Source organism: Lycium barbarum, chromosome 10, assembly GCF_019175385.1.
Source record: "Lycium barbarum isolate Lr01 chromosome 10, ASM1917538v2, whole genome shotgun sequence".
Taxonomy (NCBI): Eukaryota; Viridiplantae; Streptophyta; class Magnoliopsida; order Solanales; family Solanaceae; genus Lycium; species Lycium barbarum.
The window spans coordinates 45,808,685-45,825,235 of NC_083346.1; the positions used below are offsets into that span (position 1 = coordinate 45,808,685).

The 16,551-nt window shown below is 35.7% G+C and overlaps 2 protein-coding genes and 1 long non-coding RNA gene across 5 annotated transcripts; 1 reads left to right on the forward strand and 2 right to left on the reverse strand.

The window, feature by feature from the left end:
- Positions 1–712: 712 nt before the first annotated feature.
- On the reverse strand, positions 713–4,629 carry LOC132615893 (zinc finger BED domain-containing protein DAYSLEEPER-like). Its single transcript, XM_060330486.1, has 5 exons — positions 4,180–4,629; positions 3,036–3,322; positions 1,472–2,167; positions 1,013–1,383; positions 713–954 (listed from the first exon to the last, which is right to left on the reverse strand). Exons 3-4 carry the CDS (start codon positions 2,112–2,114, stop codon positions 1,310–1,312), a joined length of 717 nt encoding a protein of 238 aa, XP_060186469.1. The 5' UTR covers positions 2,115–2,167; positions 3,036–3,322; positions 4,180–4,629; the 3' UTR covers positions 713–954; positions 1,013–1,309.
- Positions 4,630–7,084: 2,455 nt separating this feature from the next.
- On the forward strand, positions 7,085–7,855 carry LOC132612983 (uncharacterized). The gene is made up of 2 exons (XM_060327045.1): positions 7,085–7,176; positions 7,393–7,855. The coding sequence occupies exons 1-2, from the start codon at positions 7,085–7,087 to the stop codon at positions 7,826–7,828; spliced, it is 528 nt and encodes a 175-aa protein (XP_060183028.1). The 3' UTR covers positions 7,829–7,855.
- Positions 7,856–9,695: 1,840 nt separating this feature from the next.
- Positions 9,696–15,400, reverse strand: LOC132614832 (uncharacterized). Of its 3 annotated transcripts, none has more exons than XR_009572461.1 (5): positions 14,270–15,400; positions 13,915–14,028; positions 12,440–12,507; positions 11,043–11,826; positions 9,696–9,971 (listed from the first exon to the last, which is right to left on the reverse strand). It is a non-coding gene; the product is annotated as an uncharacterized LOC132614832 (long non-coding RNA). The 3 variants fall into 3 exon arrangements; XR_009572460.1 differs by having other exon boundaries at positions 11,043–11,264; positions 11,716–11,826; positions 13,915–15,400; XR_009572459.1 differs by having other exon boundaries at positions 13,915–15,400.
- Positions 15,401–16,551: the final 1,151 nt, after the last annotated feature.

Below are 16,551 nucleotides of genomic sequence, written 5' to 3' on the forward strand. Positions count from 1 at the left end.
ATAATTGGGGTGTGAACCGACTCAGGATGAGCTCCGAGCAATCCACGCAAAAAAAAAAAAAGAATGAGTCAGATCCGGATCAAATGGTCAAGCCGAGGGCTGAGAATGGCTATGTAAGTGATTGAAATTTCCATTAAAGTAATGATATGAGTTTATAATATTATCCATATATACTAACTTTTATATTTAAATATACAGACTCAGTTTAAACAAAATATGAAGGAGTTCAACCAAACTCATGCGACTAGGGGTGTCAAAAGGGCGGGTTGGGTTGAAATCAGCCCAATCAAAATGGGCTGAGGTAAAAAATGGGTTGGGCTAACATTGACCCAAAAGTTACTTGGGCTGAAATGGGTTGGGCTTAAATGGGCTAAAAATGGGCTGGGTTATGACCCGCCCAATTTTTGACCCAATTTTTTTTTAAACTGATTCCTTTCTACTAAAATTAATCTATTTCAAATTGTTTTTTTTTTTCAAAATTAATCAACTCCATCAATAAACTCATACAACCCAACCTTTATTTGCATTTTCAATGTTATCACTGCAGAGTTGAGTACATTTTCAATTCAAATACTATTGAAGATTGTTCAAGGTGGAAGGTAACCAACATTGCATCTGAATGTTCAAGGACACATCAAAACATAGAATACAATATTCTTGATTAGCCTCCGAAAAGTTTAATATTAATACCAAACTTTATAAAGCTACAAGCTTCATCGACTCAGCAGAGAGTTTATTTCATGACACAAAATACCACAAGACTGAATTCAAATACCAAAAACTGATACTACTACTAGACTTGATAAAAACAAAGAAACATTATTTGCATGCCTGGATCTATACCAGACTATAGTATTGCATACTAAAAGGAGAATAAACAAATTTTCTCATTAATATATCTTCTCCATTTCCTCATCCTCGTTCTCACTCCAACAGCAGTTGTTAAGGATTGACCTGGGGGATCCGCAGCTACCACCGCTACTCACTCCAACAGCAGTTGTTAAGGATTGACCTGGGGGATTCGCAGCTACCACCGCTACTGAATGGGAGGTACGTAAGTGATCCTCCCTCACCAAGAACTTCAGTAGTCTTTTCTCCATTCGCGTATCCAATAATGTACAGGCCAGAGTCGGTATAAAGTTCCTTCCCAGGAGTGTCACAGTGCAATGACACAGAAAACTCAGCAGGTCCGGATAAAAAACACTCTCAGATCAAATAGAAACTACTACATCACAGTAACATTCAAACTTGACACGCAGTGGAAGCATCATTCTTCTTTCGCTGTCAAGAAAATTGAGAAAAACATCAGCTAGCTGGAAGGCATAGCAGCAAATTTCCCCATGTCTATTGCAATGTCATCTTCCTCTTCAGAGTCATCAGAAGCTAAACAAAGAAGATTAAAGAAATTATGAAGCTACAACAAATATTGTATAAAACAAATGTCAAGATAACAATTTTGATCATATTTTACCTTGATGACCATAAAGCCAATCTCGCGAACACAACTTAGCTTCTGCATTCTCGGGTAAAATAGAGGTTTGAAATTTTCCAATAACACGACCTCCGACACTGAAAGCGGACTCGGATGAAACACTGGTGATAGGAATACTTAACAAATCACATGCCATCAATGAGAGTTCCGGATATTTAATCCTATTATCCTTCCAAAATTTAAGCACATCTAAATTTTCATTTCCTTTGCGAACCAACACAGGCTCTTCCAAGTACAAACTTAGTTGTGTCTTTTTTGAACCAGGTTGAGATGGACTTACAAAATTATCATACTCCTCCATTTCATCTGCCATTTCAACATCACATCCACCACTATTACTTCTTACCGTATCAACATCAGAAATTGAAGGTTTCAAGTACTCCTTAAATAATTTTTGCATATTATCTTCAACAGCCTTTACCTTTTCATTGGAAGTAGATAGATCAAGTTTAGAGAAGCAAAAATCCACGAGACTTAACTTATACCGAGGATCAAGGACTACTGCCATTGTAGCAATCGGACTGTACTCTTCCTGCCAATATTTTTTGAACTTTTTCTCCATTTCTATAGCCATTTCCTTGATATTAAGATCCTCACTATCTATCGCTTCTCTTATCATCATATGAATTTTCCAAACTTTATGAGAATACACATTGGCAGTAGGATATTGACTCCCTGAAAAAAAAGTAGTGACATCATAGAAAGGCCTCAAAAACTTAGCAATCCTTTCAACTTTAACCCAATCCTCTTCAGAAGAACAACATTTAAACTAACTATCAAGTACCTTAAAATCAGAAAATGCTCGACGGTAAGGTATAACACTATCAAGCATCAAATATGTAGAATTCCACCTAGTCGGTACATCTTGACGCAATTTCCCTTTCAACTTTATGCCAAGGTTCTTGATACACTCTACAAACTTTATAATTCTTGACTCAGAACCTTTAACATACTTTACACTTTCTCTAACGTTAAATATGGCGAGCTCAATTGTTGTCAAACCTGCGTTGACTACCAAATTTAAAATGTGGTTTGCACATCAAATATGCACAAATTTTCCATTGCAAAGTAAAGAATCCAGCAACTTAAAATGGTCAATCAATCTATCTACAACACCTTCATTATATCGTGCATTATCTAACGTTATAGAAAATATCTTCTTCTCAATTCCCCATTCTTTAAGCATATTGATCAATTTTGGACCTATAACGGCACCAGTATAGGGAGGAGGAACATGACGAAATATCAAAACTTTCTTTTGCAAAACCCAATATATATCAACATAATGAGCAGTAACACACATATAACCATTTTGGATGAGTGAACTCCATAAATCAGTTGTCAAGCAGATCCTACTTGGAATAAGTGCAAGTTCCTTCTTGAGTATTTCTTTTTTATTTTGATACAACTTACTAACGTCGGCTCTTGCAGTATTTCTTGAAAAGGTCTTAACAGTAGGATTCAAAAATTCGTGCAACTCCCTAATCCCTTCATGCTCCACAAAACAAAACGGGTAGTTGTGTCTAACTATAGCCTTTCTTACCTTATCACGATATTGTTCGTGATTTATTGGCACAACTTGAGAGGCTGCATCTTTTAGGTGTTTAGCTCGATGGCGATTTAAATTTGTAGTTCCCGGAGTTGAGTCAGCCATAAAAACATCTCCACAAGTTTTGCATTTTGCCCTTAATCTATTATCTGTATTACTATCCTTTGGCAGCTTCTCATAACCCTCCCACAGTGTAGATTTATTTTTTCATCGTTTTGATGAACTTGAAAAGCTCTCTTGAGTCACCTCATTACACGCTTCAGTATGATCCATAATACAACCTACAAAAATGAAAGAAACTCTTAGCATATATAAAATAAAAAATTACGAATTTTACAGCAAAAGAACAAAAGCAAGAAGCAGAAACACATAATGGTGATTTAGAATGATTTATTGCTCTGTGTATATTGTATGCTAACAACTAAGTAAGTATACTGCTATAACAATAAAAAAAAGACAACATATTCCAAGTATACTGCTATAATAACATATTCCAGAGATACATAAATCAAGAACTAATTCAATTCACTTCCCCAAGAACCAACTTTGACAATGATTTTCCAGAACCCACAAGAAAATAGCAGCAACACACAAATGATTCCAAAAAAAAAAAACACACACACACAAAAATAACACTAGAAAAAAGAAAAAGAAAAATAGAACCCAAGAGAAAATCATAAGTGAAAATCATATGCCTTTTGTCATCTTTATGTCTCAAATACACTCATGATTTATCATTAAAAAAAAAAAATTGAACTTGGGTATGTTGAAATTTCACCAACGTGGATATATTGAATAAAGTGTGGAAGGGGAGAGATAAAGAGGAAGATGAATAAAGTAGCAATTTGAAATGACTAAATTATTTAGGGGTTTTCAAAAGTTGGACTTGGGCCATATTTCGGCCCAATTTTGGGCTGAAATGGCAATCAATTAAAAAATGGGTTCTGATGAATGGGCTAAAAATCAGCCCAGTGCTAATTATCTTATGCCCAACCCATAAAATTTTGGGCGGATTGAGCGGGCCATCACGTTTTGGGCCAGAATTGACACCCCTACAAGCAACCAATGACCAGGGCAATCCAACCCAGCCTCCACTATCAATTGACAGATATGGGGATTGGGCTTGTTGGAGAAATACCTCTCTGATGGCTGTGTATGTTTCTCTTTTTGCCTTCAAAAATTATGTTGTTCCTTTCGAGCCAGAAAAACAATTGGACCTGTATTGGGGCAAAGAGATATGATTTGAAGCTTGCCAGTATGATTAGTTGGTTTTGTGTTTGAATTAGTAATTGGTAAATGCAGAAAGGGGAAATAACTATTTTGGTTCCTGAGTTATTGGGTTATTTTTATTTTGATTCCTGTGTTATTTGACTAGATGAATTTAACCTTCAATTATTACAAATCTGTAATTTCCATCCTTGGAACTAACAGAAGTTAAATATTTAATAGAACCATTAATTCGATATAAATAAAAAGAAAAACAGAAACAGAAACAAATGGAAACGGAGGAGAGAGGAAGAAACAGTACGTGGGAACTGGACTCCTCAAGTTCTTACACCTCGGTCCATATACCTATGAGTTGCTGCCCTACGTGGCTAGGGAATGTTACTATATGCCGCCAATCTCCTGCCATGGAAGTGGTTGAGAAAGATATTTAGAAGAGGCCTGGAAGAAGAAAACTTGAATACACAGAAAATCAGTCAAAAGGACCACAAGACGGAAGGTGGCTCAAGATAGTTAGTACACTTACATAAGATTATTATCAAAATATGCTGATAGATGAAATGAAAGAAATAAAAAATGCGTATTTGAGTATTGGGTAAATTGACACCACAATGAACAAACTAACATAAACGTAAATAATCAAATTGGACAGAGAACTGACTATAACTTAAAAATGTGTGAAAAGTGCCTTAGAGCTAGGGATTAGCAAGACTCAAGTTCAGAACGTGAATGGAGAATCGATCATTCATTTTCAAGTTGATTCTTCTGTGAAGCTCTTTGCATTTATGTTAATAGTGATGATTTCTTGCTTTTACCAGAGATTGCTCGTTCCTCTGCTAACTAAAATTCCATCATCTACCTTCCTGGTAAAAACGAAAGAAGCAGAATCTTGCGACTGTCCCTCTCTTTTGCTGAGCTTCCTTTTTCTTTTTAAATTTCTGTTTTGAATTAATGATTCTGTTAAATATTTAACTTTTGTTAGTTAAAGGAGAGAAAAGGTCATAAATAGTCTCTTATCTATGGAAGTAGGTCTAAAATGGTCCCTTAACTATACACTTACCGGTTTCAGTCCTTTAACTATCCAAAAATTTATCAAATTTAGTCTCCGTCTATTTTTTTTATACAAACAGTGTACAAACTCATAAACCTTCGTGAGATTAATCATTAAACCATTCCTCAGACCTATATTTCTAGCACTGGTGTAGCTCTCGAGTCTCTAAAATTCAAAAAAACAAACTCAGGCACAAAATTTCTGCAACCATTCTTCTCAAACACTACTAAAAAATTGGTAAAAACCGACGGAAAAAACTGACGGAAAGATCGACAGATTTTGTCGGTTTTTTCAATAATTTTTTAAATTTTTTTTTTTTTAAACCGACGGACTGCGTCGATTATTTTTTGCACAAAAATGCACGAAAAAATATAATGTTTGTTATATTATTTTCTAAAATAAACTGATGGAGTCCGTCCGTTTCTTATTTTTATTTTTTATTATTTTATAAAAAAACCGACGGAGCCGGAGTCTGTCGGTTTTTAGAGCGAAAAAACAGTATAAATTAAATCAATGTAAGTATATGAATAAAGAATATCAGTGGTCTAGTGGTAAAGCCCTTTAATGCCAAGGAATATACCCAGGTTTGGCTTCAAGTTCTTACATTTCATTCAAAAAAAAAAAAAAACTGACGTGAGACTGTCAGTTTTTTTTTAAACAAAATCGACAGACTGGGTCGGTTTTAACCGACGAAGTCCGTCGGTTACGAAACGCGAGAGAGAACTTGAGGAAAAACGTTGAGGTTAAAGAATGAACTTGAGGAAAAAGAAGCAGGGAAAGAGAAATATAGGTCTGAGGAATAGTTTAACGATTAATCTCACAAAGGTTTATGAGTTTGTACGCTGTTTGTATAAAACAATAGATGGAGATCAAATTTGATAAGTTTTTGGATAGTTAAAGGACTAAAACCGGTAAGTATATAATTAAGGGACCATTTTAGACCTACTCCCATAGATAAGGAACTATTTATGGCCTTTTTCTCAGTCGGATAACACCGGGACCAAAATAGCCATTTCCCCATGCAGAAAAATTAAAAAAATAAGAAGATCCACAAAATTTGCTATTAGATATTGAAGCTAAAATATTTATAACAAAATATGGGTTTACCCATGTAACCCATCACTCAACCCGTATTATATATGGGCAAGTTGGGCAGTGGCGGAGCCAAGATTTCCGCCGAGGGGTTCAAAATATAAAAAAGTAAACATACGAAGAAACCTAAGGGGTTCAACATCTACTATATATATATATATATATATATAAAATAATTTTAACCTTGTAAAAACAGTGTTTTTTTCCGCCGAGGGGGTTCGGATGAACACCCTCGGCATAGTGTGGCTCCGCCACAGTAGTTGGGTTTGAATCCATTTTTTCTCAACCTGCTCAAACCCAACCCAACCCAGCCATTTGCTAGAACTAGTCATGAGGGTGCGAGGAAGGTACGGGTGTAATGAAGTTTGAGTGGAGTTGTTCAAATTTAATAACTTGGATATGAAGCCGTCGGAAATGAATTCTAGGACCTGATGGTGCTGTAGAATATGGCATTGGAAACGCCGGGGCTGTGGAACCCATATCAGAAAGAGAAAATTGTAAGTGGGATTTGGATGTGGCAACTAATTTGTAGTGGGGTTGGGCTGTAAAAGATTCTCACTAGGAGAAATGGAAGTTTAAACTAAATTATATCCAAATTTGAAAAGGGGTCATTTCTTTTTAAATAGAGTAAAGAGAAAATAGGTTCACATTAATCGAAACGGAGGGAGTAGTAACAATGTCAATATGCAAGTTTGAGATCTGGACTTCTCTAGAATGCATAAGGACAAGTAGTGCGGAGTACAAAAACCAGGGGTCAACATTTGACAAGTTAACATTGTGAAGCAAAAAGTTTGGAAGTGTTGTTGCACACATGCATTTTTTTTGTATTTTATGTTTGTACTAATGGATGTCATTCTGTCTCTTGATTCGAACCTACAGCTAGAATAAACACTAATGTTTTCTTTTCTTAGTTGCAGGTGCAATTAAATTGTCTTCAATCAAATTACTAATTTGTGATCATGGGCTTGTTTTTGATTACTGTAGGATATACTGCCTGGTAATGCAAAGACATTTCGGCAAGTCTGCTGATCCTTCTTTGGTGGTTGAGGATGTTTCTTCAGGCTCAGGGGAGGACTTAAACATGTTAGATGGACACAGTAAGCCTCAAAATGTAACACTAAATTCGGGGGGTCGTCTCAAGGCAACTGGTGATGCTATAGTTGATGCAATGCTGGAAATTGCAGCCGCTTCGAAGATGAGGGCAGCTGCCATTATGAGGAATGAGGAGCGCTTTGCTATAAGCAAATGCATAAAAGTATTAGATGAAATGCAAGGTGTTGATCAGAGTATCTACTTTTTTGCGTTGGATTTATTTGAGAATCCAAATGCCAGAGAAACTTTCATCTCTCTTAAGAGTGAGAGACGCTTGACATGGTTGCAGTGTAAGTTTAACACTTCGCCAAATGCAGCTAACGGATGAAACTAAGAAACCTGTTACAATTCTCGACTTTCATATAGGGGGGTTTTGGTAGGACTTTGACTGTATATTACTATTAGTTTTTGACATTTATATACTACTACTGGATGCTTAGTTTAATTCGTAAATTGTTGCCGGCTGTTGATTTTGACTTGTTTGGTTGTGCAAGGCTGCTTGCAAGCATTAAACCTGATCCGAATATTTCAGTTGGTGAAATGTGACATCGTTTTAGGACCTTCTATTAATACTTTATAAAATCAATACTGGAGATTTTTCCATCAAGCATGGATGATTTTGAGGTAGAATTAGATGAAATGGAGTTGTTTGCGGCTGTCTGTAACGGAAGTGTGTTGCACACGACTTATTCCCATCTTTAATTTCTACTTTTATCCACAAATCGAGAGCTCCATAATCTTTAAGGTAATTGAGCCCTCAAATAGCTTTGTTTGAAATCAGATTTAGTGTGCTGAGAACACAGATAAATGTAAAGTATTCTATGAAAAGTGGCATGAGATAGCTATGTGGCAGCATAAACATTATAGCAAGGCTTTTCTTTCACTTGTATGTATCTAATATAAGTCGTAAATTTCTCAGGGAAATACTAAAGGGTTTTTGTAACCATTGAAGAAACAAGGAAACATGTGATTTGCTTAATCTCTCTGTTCTCAACCGTGGATAGAAGTGATCATTACACAAGGAGAGAGAAAATAGAACTTCAAAACCTGTCAAATAAGGATATGTTGCAGTTGGGTTTTATCTGTTTACGAACATAAGGGACTATTAATGCTCTATGGAATATATATAAAGGACTATACTAAGTTTAGAACCAAACATAAGTGGACTATTTTGATCCTTTCTCTCACAGATGGCAATTTTCTGGAGCATTGGTAGGCAATGAACATAACAGGGTTAATGAAAAATGCATGACAAAACAAAAGGAGACATCAATATATGGTCTCTTTAATTCCTTCAACTTCAACTTCCACCAGAAGAATGAATCATTTTGATCAATGAGACCATCTAAAGTGACAGATTCAACCCAAATATTGATGTTTACTTATAATCCCTTTTTCTTGATCCACTTTCATGCACAGCTGACCCAACTTTGGTACAATATTAGGGTGATCATGGTCTGTTTATCCCTGCTTATCTGCCGACCAAAGATATAGTCTGGTTTCATAATAACAAGGAGATTTTGATACAAAAATGACTTTATCTTTGAGCTTAAACTAAAAATTATTCCTATTTTTTTACATGGAGCACTAATAGTATATATTGTTTGCCAAATTGATGGACTTTTTGATCCTACTCCAAATAAACCTTTAGTTTTTAACGGAGAGAACACCATGATTTCGTCTCCAAAGATAATAAGAGACCATTCATTACTTCTCTTCTTCCCAAAAAAACGAAAAAACAAAAAAATAGCCTTTAACTGAAATAAACGTATGCAATTGCTACCAACAAAGTCCAATATTTAATTTTTGATAAAATTAATAAATTAATAAAACAAAAGTACTGATAGAAATTCACCAAATCCTTATGCCACATATGTAGGGATAACCATTTGTGGGTTTGCTTTATTAGTGTCTACTGCTGAAGATGTTATGAGGCATTGGAATACTGAGGCAATGAGTGATAGATGGAAAGGAAGTGATAAAGAGATCCTGAAAGTTTCAATTATGGCTTTCCAAGTGAATTAAGATTCACAATTTGTCTTTGGTCCTCTCAATCCTTGAATCCAAATAAGGAACAAATTGTATTAATCAATTTGGGAGAACTAAACATTATCAAATTGGTGAATCATAAGAAATAGATTCTTAAGTGGCTAAGAAGAGTAACAAAAGTTGTTTCTCATTCTTTTCCCACTGATTCTGCATTACTTTCTCATAGGTAGACACTTAACATGTAAAATACACACTACAACAAGAAAGTGAAACTTGGAAAAAGATTAATGTTGTTTGCCAATAATCAGTTTCCATTTATCAGTGCGTTACTTTACTGATGTTCAGTATCAAGTTAGTACATTTCTCACAAACTAATTTGGGGAAAGAAAATGTGCCCTAGCAAGAACATATTCTTTTCCAGCAATCCAGACACCAGTTTGCGACCATTGAATGTCCTCCCATTCCAGATTGTCCTGCAGAACCTGCCAAATAATGTAAGATCAGAAATAATCAGAAAAAAGAAGGTGCGCAGTGCAGAAGGCGGACTTTTACATTAGGGAATGTATACTTAAATTGGGAGAAAGTCAATGCAGCTTTTCACAGTATATCTCTTCATTGTCCATTTCAAAGTACTCTAAACGTTTCCTGAGCTTATTGCTTTTGAAGACACTGATTCTTACCATCTGGAGAGCTCAAGAGAAAAGAGCGCCCCCCTCCCCCCCCCCCCCCCCCCCCCCCCCCACACACACACACAAAAACCCAAAATAAGCGGAAAAATTGATAAATGCAGCTCGTGCGTTATGTGCATATTGCACCCAAGGGTGTGGTCTCGTGATCAATGAAGTGGGTTAAGAACCATGAGGTTTCATGTTCAAATCTCAGCGGAGGCAAAAAACACTAGGTGTCTTCCCATCTGTCCAAGCCTTGGTGGACAGAGTTATCTGGTACCTGTTGCTAGTGGAAGGTAGCAGGTATCCGTGGAATTAGTCGAGTTACACGTAAGCTGACCCGGACACCACACTTACAAAAAATAAAAAGAGTTATGCACATATTCTTCTCATCTCAATGTGTTATCTACATGAGTATATATAGGCAGAAACCTAGGAAAATAAATATTTAGGAAAAGAACCATCTAGTCATGCTGTCTTAGAGCAAGCACAAATGACACCTGAGTAGTAGCTTCATGGAAAATTATCTTAACCCTCATATTCTCTATTAGACAAGTTCTTCCAAATCAGTCCCTTAAAGAGTGTTGAAACTTGGGTGTAATTTGAGGAAGCATTTACTGACTCTCAAATGCTATGAATGCAAAGGATAGTGAGATCAGGAACATTTCAATAGTGGTTATACAAGCGGTGAAGGAAAACATTGGGAAGAATACAAAAGGTTTATAACAAAAAAGGGATATATCTTATTTCTGAAATTTGCGCTACACAACTTAAAAGTCATAGTAAACCAGTGCACATAACCTACTGGAGCTTTGATCCACTACTACATGACTCCTACCTAATACATTACTGCATGAAAATTGGAAAGAAAACAAGGATGAATACCTCGACATGTTGAAGAGGCAAAGGAATCCCAATTGATCGCATTAGCTCCTGGGGTAAAGCCCTTTTATGGCAGGACCACTTAAACACGTCAACCATGATACTTTCACTATCCACCACATTTTTTCCCCATTTGCCACATGAGGTTTGTCACCATCCGTCTCAGGCGTATGTGATGCTGAAGTAGCCTTTACCAATTTTTCTCCATTAAAGCAAAACTCATACCTTGAATTAATTAACCCGTCAGTCGGTAAAGGAAAATGGAGCTTACGAACAAAATGTAAAAAGTGGACATAAGGTAATCTAAGACTTGGTAGCACAGTTAGCTAAGGTCATCAAAAGATTCAATTTGGCTCCTCCGACTCTACACTCAAACCAAAGAAGCAAAAGCAGAAGAAAGAAAGAAAGAAAGAAAGAAAGAGAATATCTTCGAGTCACATCTGCCCCATTTTCCTTGGTCCTTATTTTTATCTTCTTGGCCCCCTGGCCGCAAAAGCATAGAGAAATTCCAGAGCACTTTCGCCTCCGCTCTATTTTTCCGCAAAATGAGTCATCAAATGCATCAGTATGCCATAATTTATAGTGAAAGACAAAGAATGAGCATCCAAACAGCTCTTCACAGGCAATATATAGCTTAACTTGAGATCGCACCAAACAGAAAAGTCTTAGTTTGTACCTCAGGGAACGGGTCTCCAGCTACAAAACTTCTCCCTTCTTCAGACGCGAAGATGTGAAAAGAGGCTTTGTCAGACCCTTGTCAGCAACAACACTGATGCTGTATTTCATCCTGGTAAGGAATTTTCAACAGTAAGTAACTGTGAACCTTTACACCCACAAAAAGTTAAGGTAAGAGCTTCAGGCATAGGAAAAGCTTATTCTCTTACTTCTCCTACTTCCTTTGAAAATATTGATCAATCAATGACTTCGTAGCTGAATTTAGATCTACCAACACAAAGAAGCAGAGATCCAAGTAAAATTCTAGCATTAATACCAAGGCCGTAGTATTAGAAAAGTCCTTGGGTCCCGAGAACAGATCAAAACCATGTGCATATCCAGCTTAAGAAGACTGAATGATACTTCAACATGTCATCCTTACTGCTTCAAAATAACACTTCTAGTCCTACACTCTATTCAACAATTTTAGGAAAAGCAGTGGGAATTCAGAAAAGGATGAAGATTGCAGGGAAACCCTTCCTGAATCTGCTTAAATATCAAGGAACAAATTGACCATTTGGAGCGTCTAGGTTAAGAAACATCATAGTGAAAACTAAAATCTTCCCAGACAGGGGCAACAAGTTGAAAGTACCATTGTCCAACAATTTTGTGCCAAATTCGATAAAAAAGTAAGAAACAGATTTTAGTCGAGAACTAAACTCTCCAAGAAACATAAAATAACATACCAAGGCTCGTTGCAAAGGTTGAACTGAATTGTTACTTCACGTACAAATCTCTGTTGTCGTAATGCATTCTACGAGAAGGAGAACCAACAAGTTAAGATTCAGTAGATTGGAAATAAAAGCACCATAACATCAATTTAAAAACAAAAAGCTAATTCCAAGTGTTGCAGTGATTAAATTGAGGTAACTTAACAAAAAGATACAAGCACAAGATTGACAATTGTAAAAAAGATACACCATCAGATCCATTGCGTGTAGGTATCTTAATCACGGTAAGCATAAAATAAAAGAGGGAGGAGAATTAGTTTCTCTAAAATTATTTTTATGCATGCATGCAGCAAGCGTCATGAGTTCTCTATTACCATTCCCATCAAATCTTCTAAACAAGAATCACATATCACTGACTTAAAGAAGATTATATAGGACATTTGAAGATGACTTATTTTTCAATTTCAGTTCAAAGATTCCACGCCATTCACATAAAATGACGAAGAAGGACTGTACCAGATTTCCAAGGGATATATGGTGGAAATTTTCAGGTTTCATTATTTGTATTTTGCTAATACTTTCTCCCTATAAGTTGAGGTAGAAGCGTGTTCACCTATCTGTAGGCTTGTAGCAATTTATTTAGTGGAAATTTCCTCATTTTTCATTTGTTTGTATGGACTGCCTTCACTAGATCCTAGTAACCCACCACATGTTCCGTTGAGATCGGTTTATGGAAAGCGCTTGTGGAAAAGGCATAATTCAGCAATAATCATTCCTAGATATGCTATATATAGAAAAAAAAGTTTACAACAACAACAACCCACAAGTGGATTCTGGGAAGGATAGGATGTAGCCAGACCTTACCCCTACCTTTGTGGGGTAAAGAGACTGTTTCCGATAGAGCCTCGGCTTAACAGAAGTGTAACCAAAGCATGATATAAAGGAAAGTAATGGCAGCAAAATAGCAAGATAAACCGAGCAAATGAAGCAACAGGTAGTAGTGAAAATTTGAAGAATGAGATACTACACAAATACTAACTAATACTACTAAATAAGGAAAAGATGAGAAGAGGAGATTGACCCCCTGTCTCTCCATCATAAAGTACAACAATGCTCGGCTACCAACTACCCTTATACCCTTATCGTCGACCTCCAAACCTTCATATCTAAGGTCATGTCCTCAGTCCTGTCTAATCACCTCCCCCCAAGTAGAAAAGAAAAGTTTAGTTTCCAAAAAAGGTGGTCAAATAAAGAGGACTACTTCCTAGTAGATCAAACCTAAAGCAGCATTAATTTGAAGAGTTTTGAGGCACTGGAGGGGGAGAGGGAGAGGGAGGAAAGCAAAGCAGATCAAACACAAAGCAGCATTAATTTGAAGAGTTTTGAGGCACTGGAGGGGGTGAGGGAGAGAGAGGAAAGTATTTGCATCATTTTTTAGAAATTTTGTGAATGTATAATGCAGAATAGAATTCAACTAAGTAGGGCATTACCGAAGCTGCAGCTCTGGTGGTCATCGTGCGCTCCACAACCAAAGGAGCTAGAGTGGGCTCCAAATTTGAGGAATGTGAGAGACAAGGTTCAAGGTCAGTGGTTCCACCTCCTTTCTGAAGGGAAAGAAACACCATAAAAATCCTCAGTGGTGAAAATACCCAAAAAGAGATAATTGGCCATATAAAATCAGAGACCAGAAGCAAAAAACAAGTTGCAATGGAGGAAATGCATATGCAAGTCCATCACTGACAGCTGGTTCAATCATCTGCACATGAAACCTAAAGGACACGCATTCTATAATAGAGAAGGTAAACTGTTTAGACAAGAAAAAAAGAAAGACTACAGGATGCGCACCTTCACAACATGGCACCGCTCAACTCGGTAGCTGCAACCAATCGCAGCCCCCCAGGCACGTGACCGAACATTAGTTCTCAGTTTCAAAAAATTCCAAACGAAAATGACATCATAAATGCAATGGATCAAGCTTTAATACAAAAAATAAGTTCTACCAATGACATCGAACATATTTAAGCTTTTATTCATCGAAGAAATGGCATATTCTAAACAAGTCATAGGTTTTTTCGTTTTTATCCTTGAATACAAAAAATAAGTTCTACTAATGAGAAAAATTTATAAGGTGAAAGACAAGATGGCAGAATACATCAATAAAACTACTGGCCAGCTGCATCCTGAATCTACAAAGGTATTTCACTGAATAAGAAAATTGCTTTATGCAACACATATGAAAGAAAACTACCTTCTCCCCAAACATAATCAACAAAAAGGAAGCTGTCTAGGAAAAGTCTACCATTGGTGCCATCCAGAGGCACCAAAATAGTGCACATTTGCACTCCAGATTTTTTTTTTGATAACCGTGTCATCTGAGCTAGCTTGCATACACCTCGATTATTTTCACGAGATATTTATCACCACCCACCAGCAACAGGTACCAGGTAACTCTATCCACCAAAGCTAAGACTGACGGAAAGAAATCACCTAATATTTTTATCTCTACAGAAATTTGAACCTGAGAACTCATGGTTAATTTTTATTCTTATCATTATCAGGTAAAGTTGTCATTCAAGTGCATATTTCAAGACATTTAGCATCTTTTCAATGTTAAGGGCTAATTATTAATATAGGGACTGGAAAATTAGTGCCAATATGGTCAAATATTTCGTTATAGAAAAGAAAATCCCAAAGTAGACAGTCGGATCTATTTTTTATGATAAATCCCATCCCAAAACGATAGATCTATTAAATGTTACCACATGACTAATTCATACATATTTTGACACCATCTAGCTATGTTACAGTGTTAGTAATGAAATATTATGCGATTTCAAAAACTATATAATAGTCCCCACATGTCGGAGTACCTTTTTAAATTGAGTTTGATATAGGTTCATCGGAGCAAGGTGCTTACAAAAGTGCTTCCGTTAGATTGATAGCCGGCTTTAATAATACTAGTTTTTGGACACGTGTGTCCCATGCAAGAGTATTTGAATAATTTGGGTAAAAATGTCATTTTCTTATTTCACATGTTCCTTTTGCTGCGTTAAAACCATGCCTGTTTTCAAATCTTTCACGATTTCTTTCTGCTTTTGCCTATTCATTGAAATTTCATTGCTAAGTTTTCTTAACTATGATTCACATGATTGGATAGCTAATTCATAGAAAGTGTGACATTAAAAGTAATTATATGATACGTAAGACACACGAAACTTAAAAGATCATGCACGAGAGGAAAAAAGAGTAATGTGCTCTCTAAATAAAAATAAATCAAATGCAAAAATTTAACTCAATTATATCTTCAAAATGCGTTTCAGAGAAGATGAAGACTATATATCAAAGAAATTTTTTACTTACATATTTATTGCAGATGTTGTAAAGCAAGTACACCAAATAAAATAGAAACAATGATCTTTGATGGGAAAAGAAAATTTACCAAATTAAAAATGTGGCAAACTAAAAGTTGAAAAGGCTTGTCATGTATAAATAGAGAATAATAGCCTATTTGGCCAAGTTTATTTTTCCTGTAAAAGTGCTTATTTTTTCCAATAATTGCTTATTTTTAAAAAAAAAAAGTAAGGTGTTTGGCCAAACTTTTGGAAGAAATAAGTGGTTATCAGAATCAGTTTTTTAGAAACTAAAAAAAAATAGGTTTTGCCCAAAAACACTTTTAAAATTAATTGGCCACACAAATTGTTTTTGGCCAAAAGTGAAAAATACTTTTGAAAAACAAAACGCTTTTCAAAATAAGTTGATTTTAGAAGCTTGGCCAAACAGACTATTTGTACAGAATATTAAAAGGCTTACCAAATGTATATATCTTTATGCATCATAATATATATGTAAGATTTTCTTGTAAATTTATTTTTGTATATTGCTTTTCTTTTCTCGTGACTGTATCTTATTTTTCAAAAATTAAATAAAGGGAATAAGATCATAAAAGATAAAAACTTTCAAGTGACTGAAGCTTCTACTTTATACATAGAACAAACTAATCCTTTCATTTCCTTTTTTTTCTTCTATTTTTTTTTTTTTGTAATTTTTCTTTTTTTCCTTTCCAACTTTATTTGTTTTCACTTTTTCTCATTGCTCTAGAATTACTCCCCACATTATGCCTAAATTCT

What these genes read in the sequence shown, in the direction of transcription:
- LOC132612983 (XM_060327045.1), top strand. Translation starts at nt 7,085, where the DNA reads ATGTCAATATGCAAGTTTGAGATCTGGACTTCTCTAGAATGCATAAGG. An exon ending in CAGGGGTCAACATTTGACAA is followed by an intron (nt 7,177 to 7,392) that starts GTTAACATTGTG and finishes TGATTACTGTAG; the next exon opens with GATATACTGCCTGGTAATGC.
- LOC132615893 (XM_060330486.1), bottom strand. Translation starts at nt 2,114, where the DNA reads ATGATGATAAGAGAAGCGATAGATAGTGAGGATCTTAATATCAAGGAA. An exon ending in TTGGCTTTATGGTCATCAAG is followed by an intron (nt 1,384 to 1,471) that starts GTAAAATATGAT and finishes TTCTTTGTTTAG; the next exon opens with CTTCTGATGACTCTGAAGAG.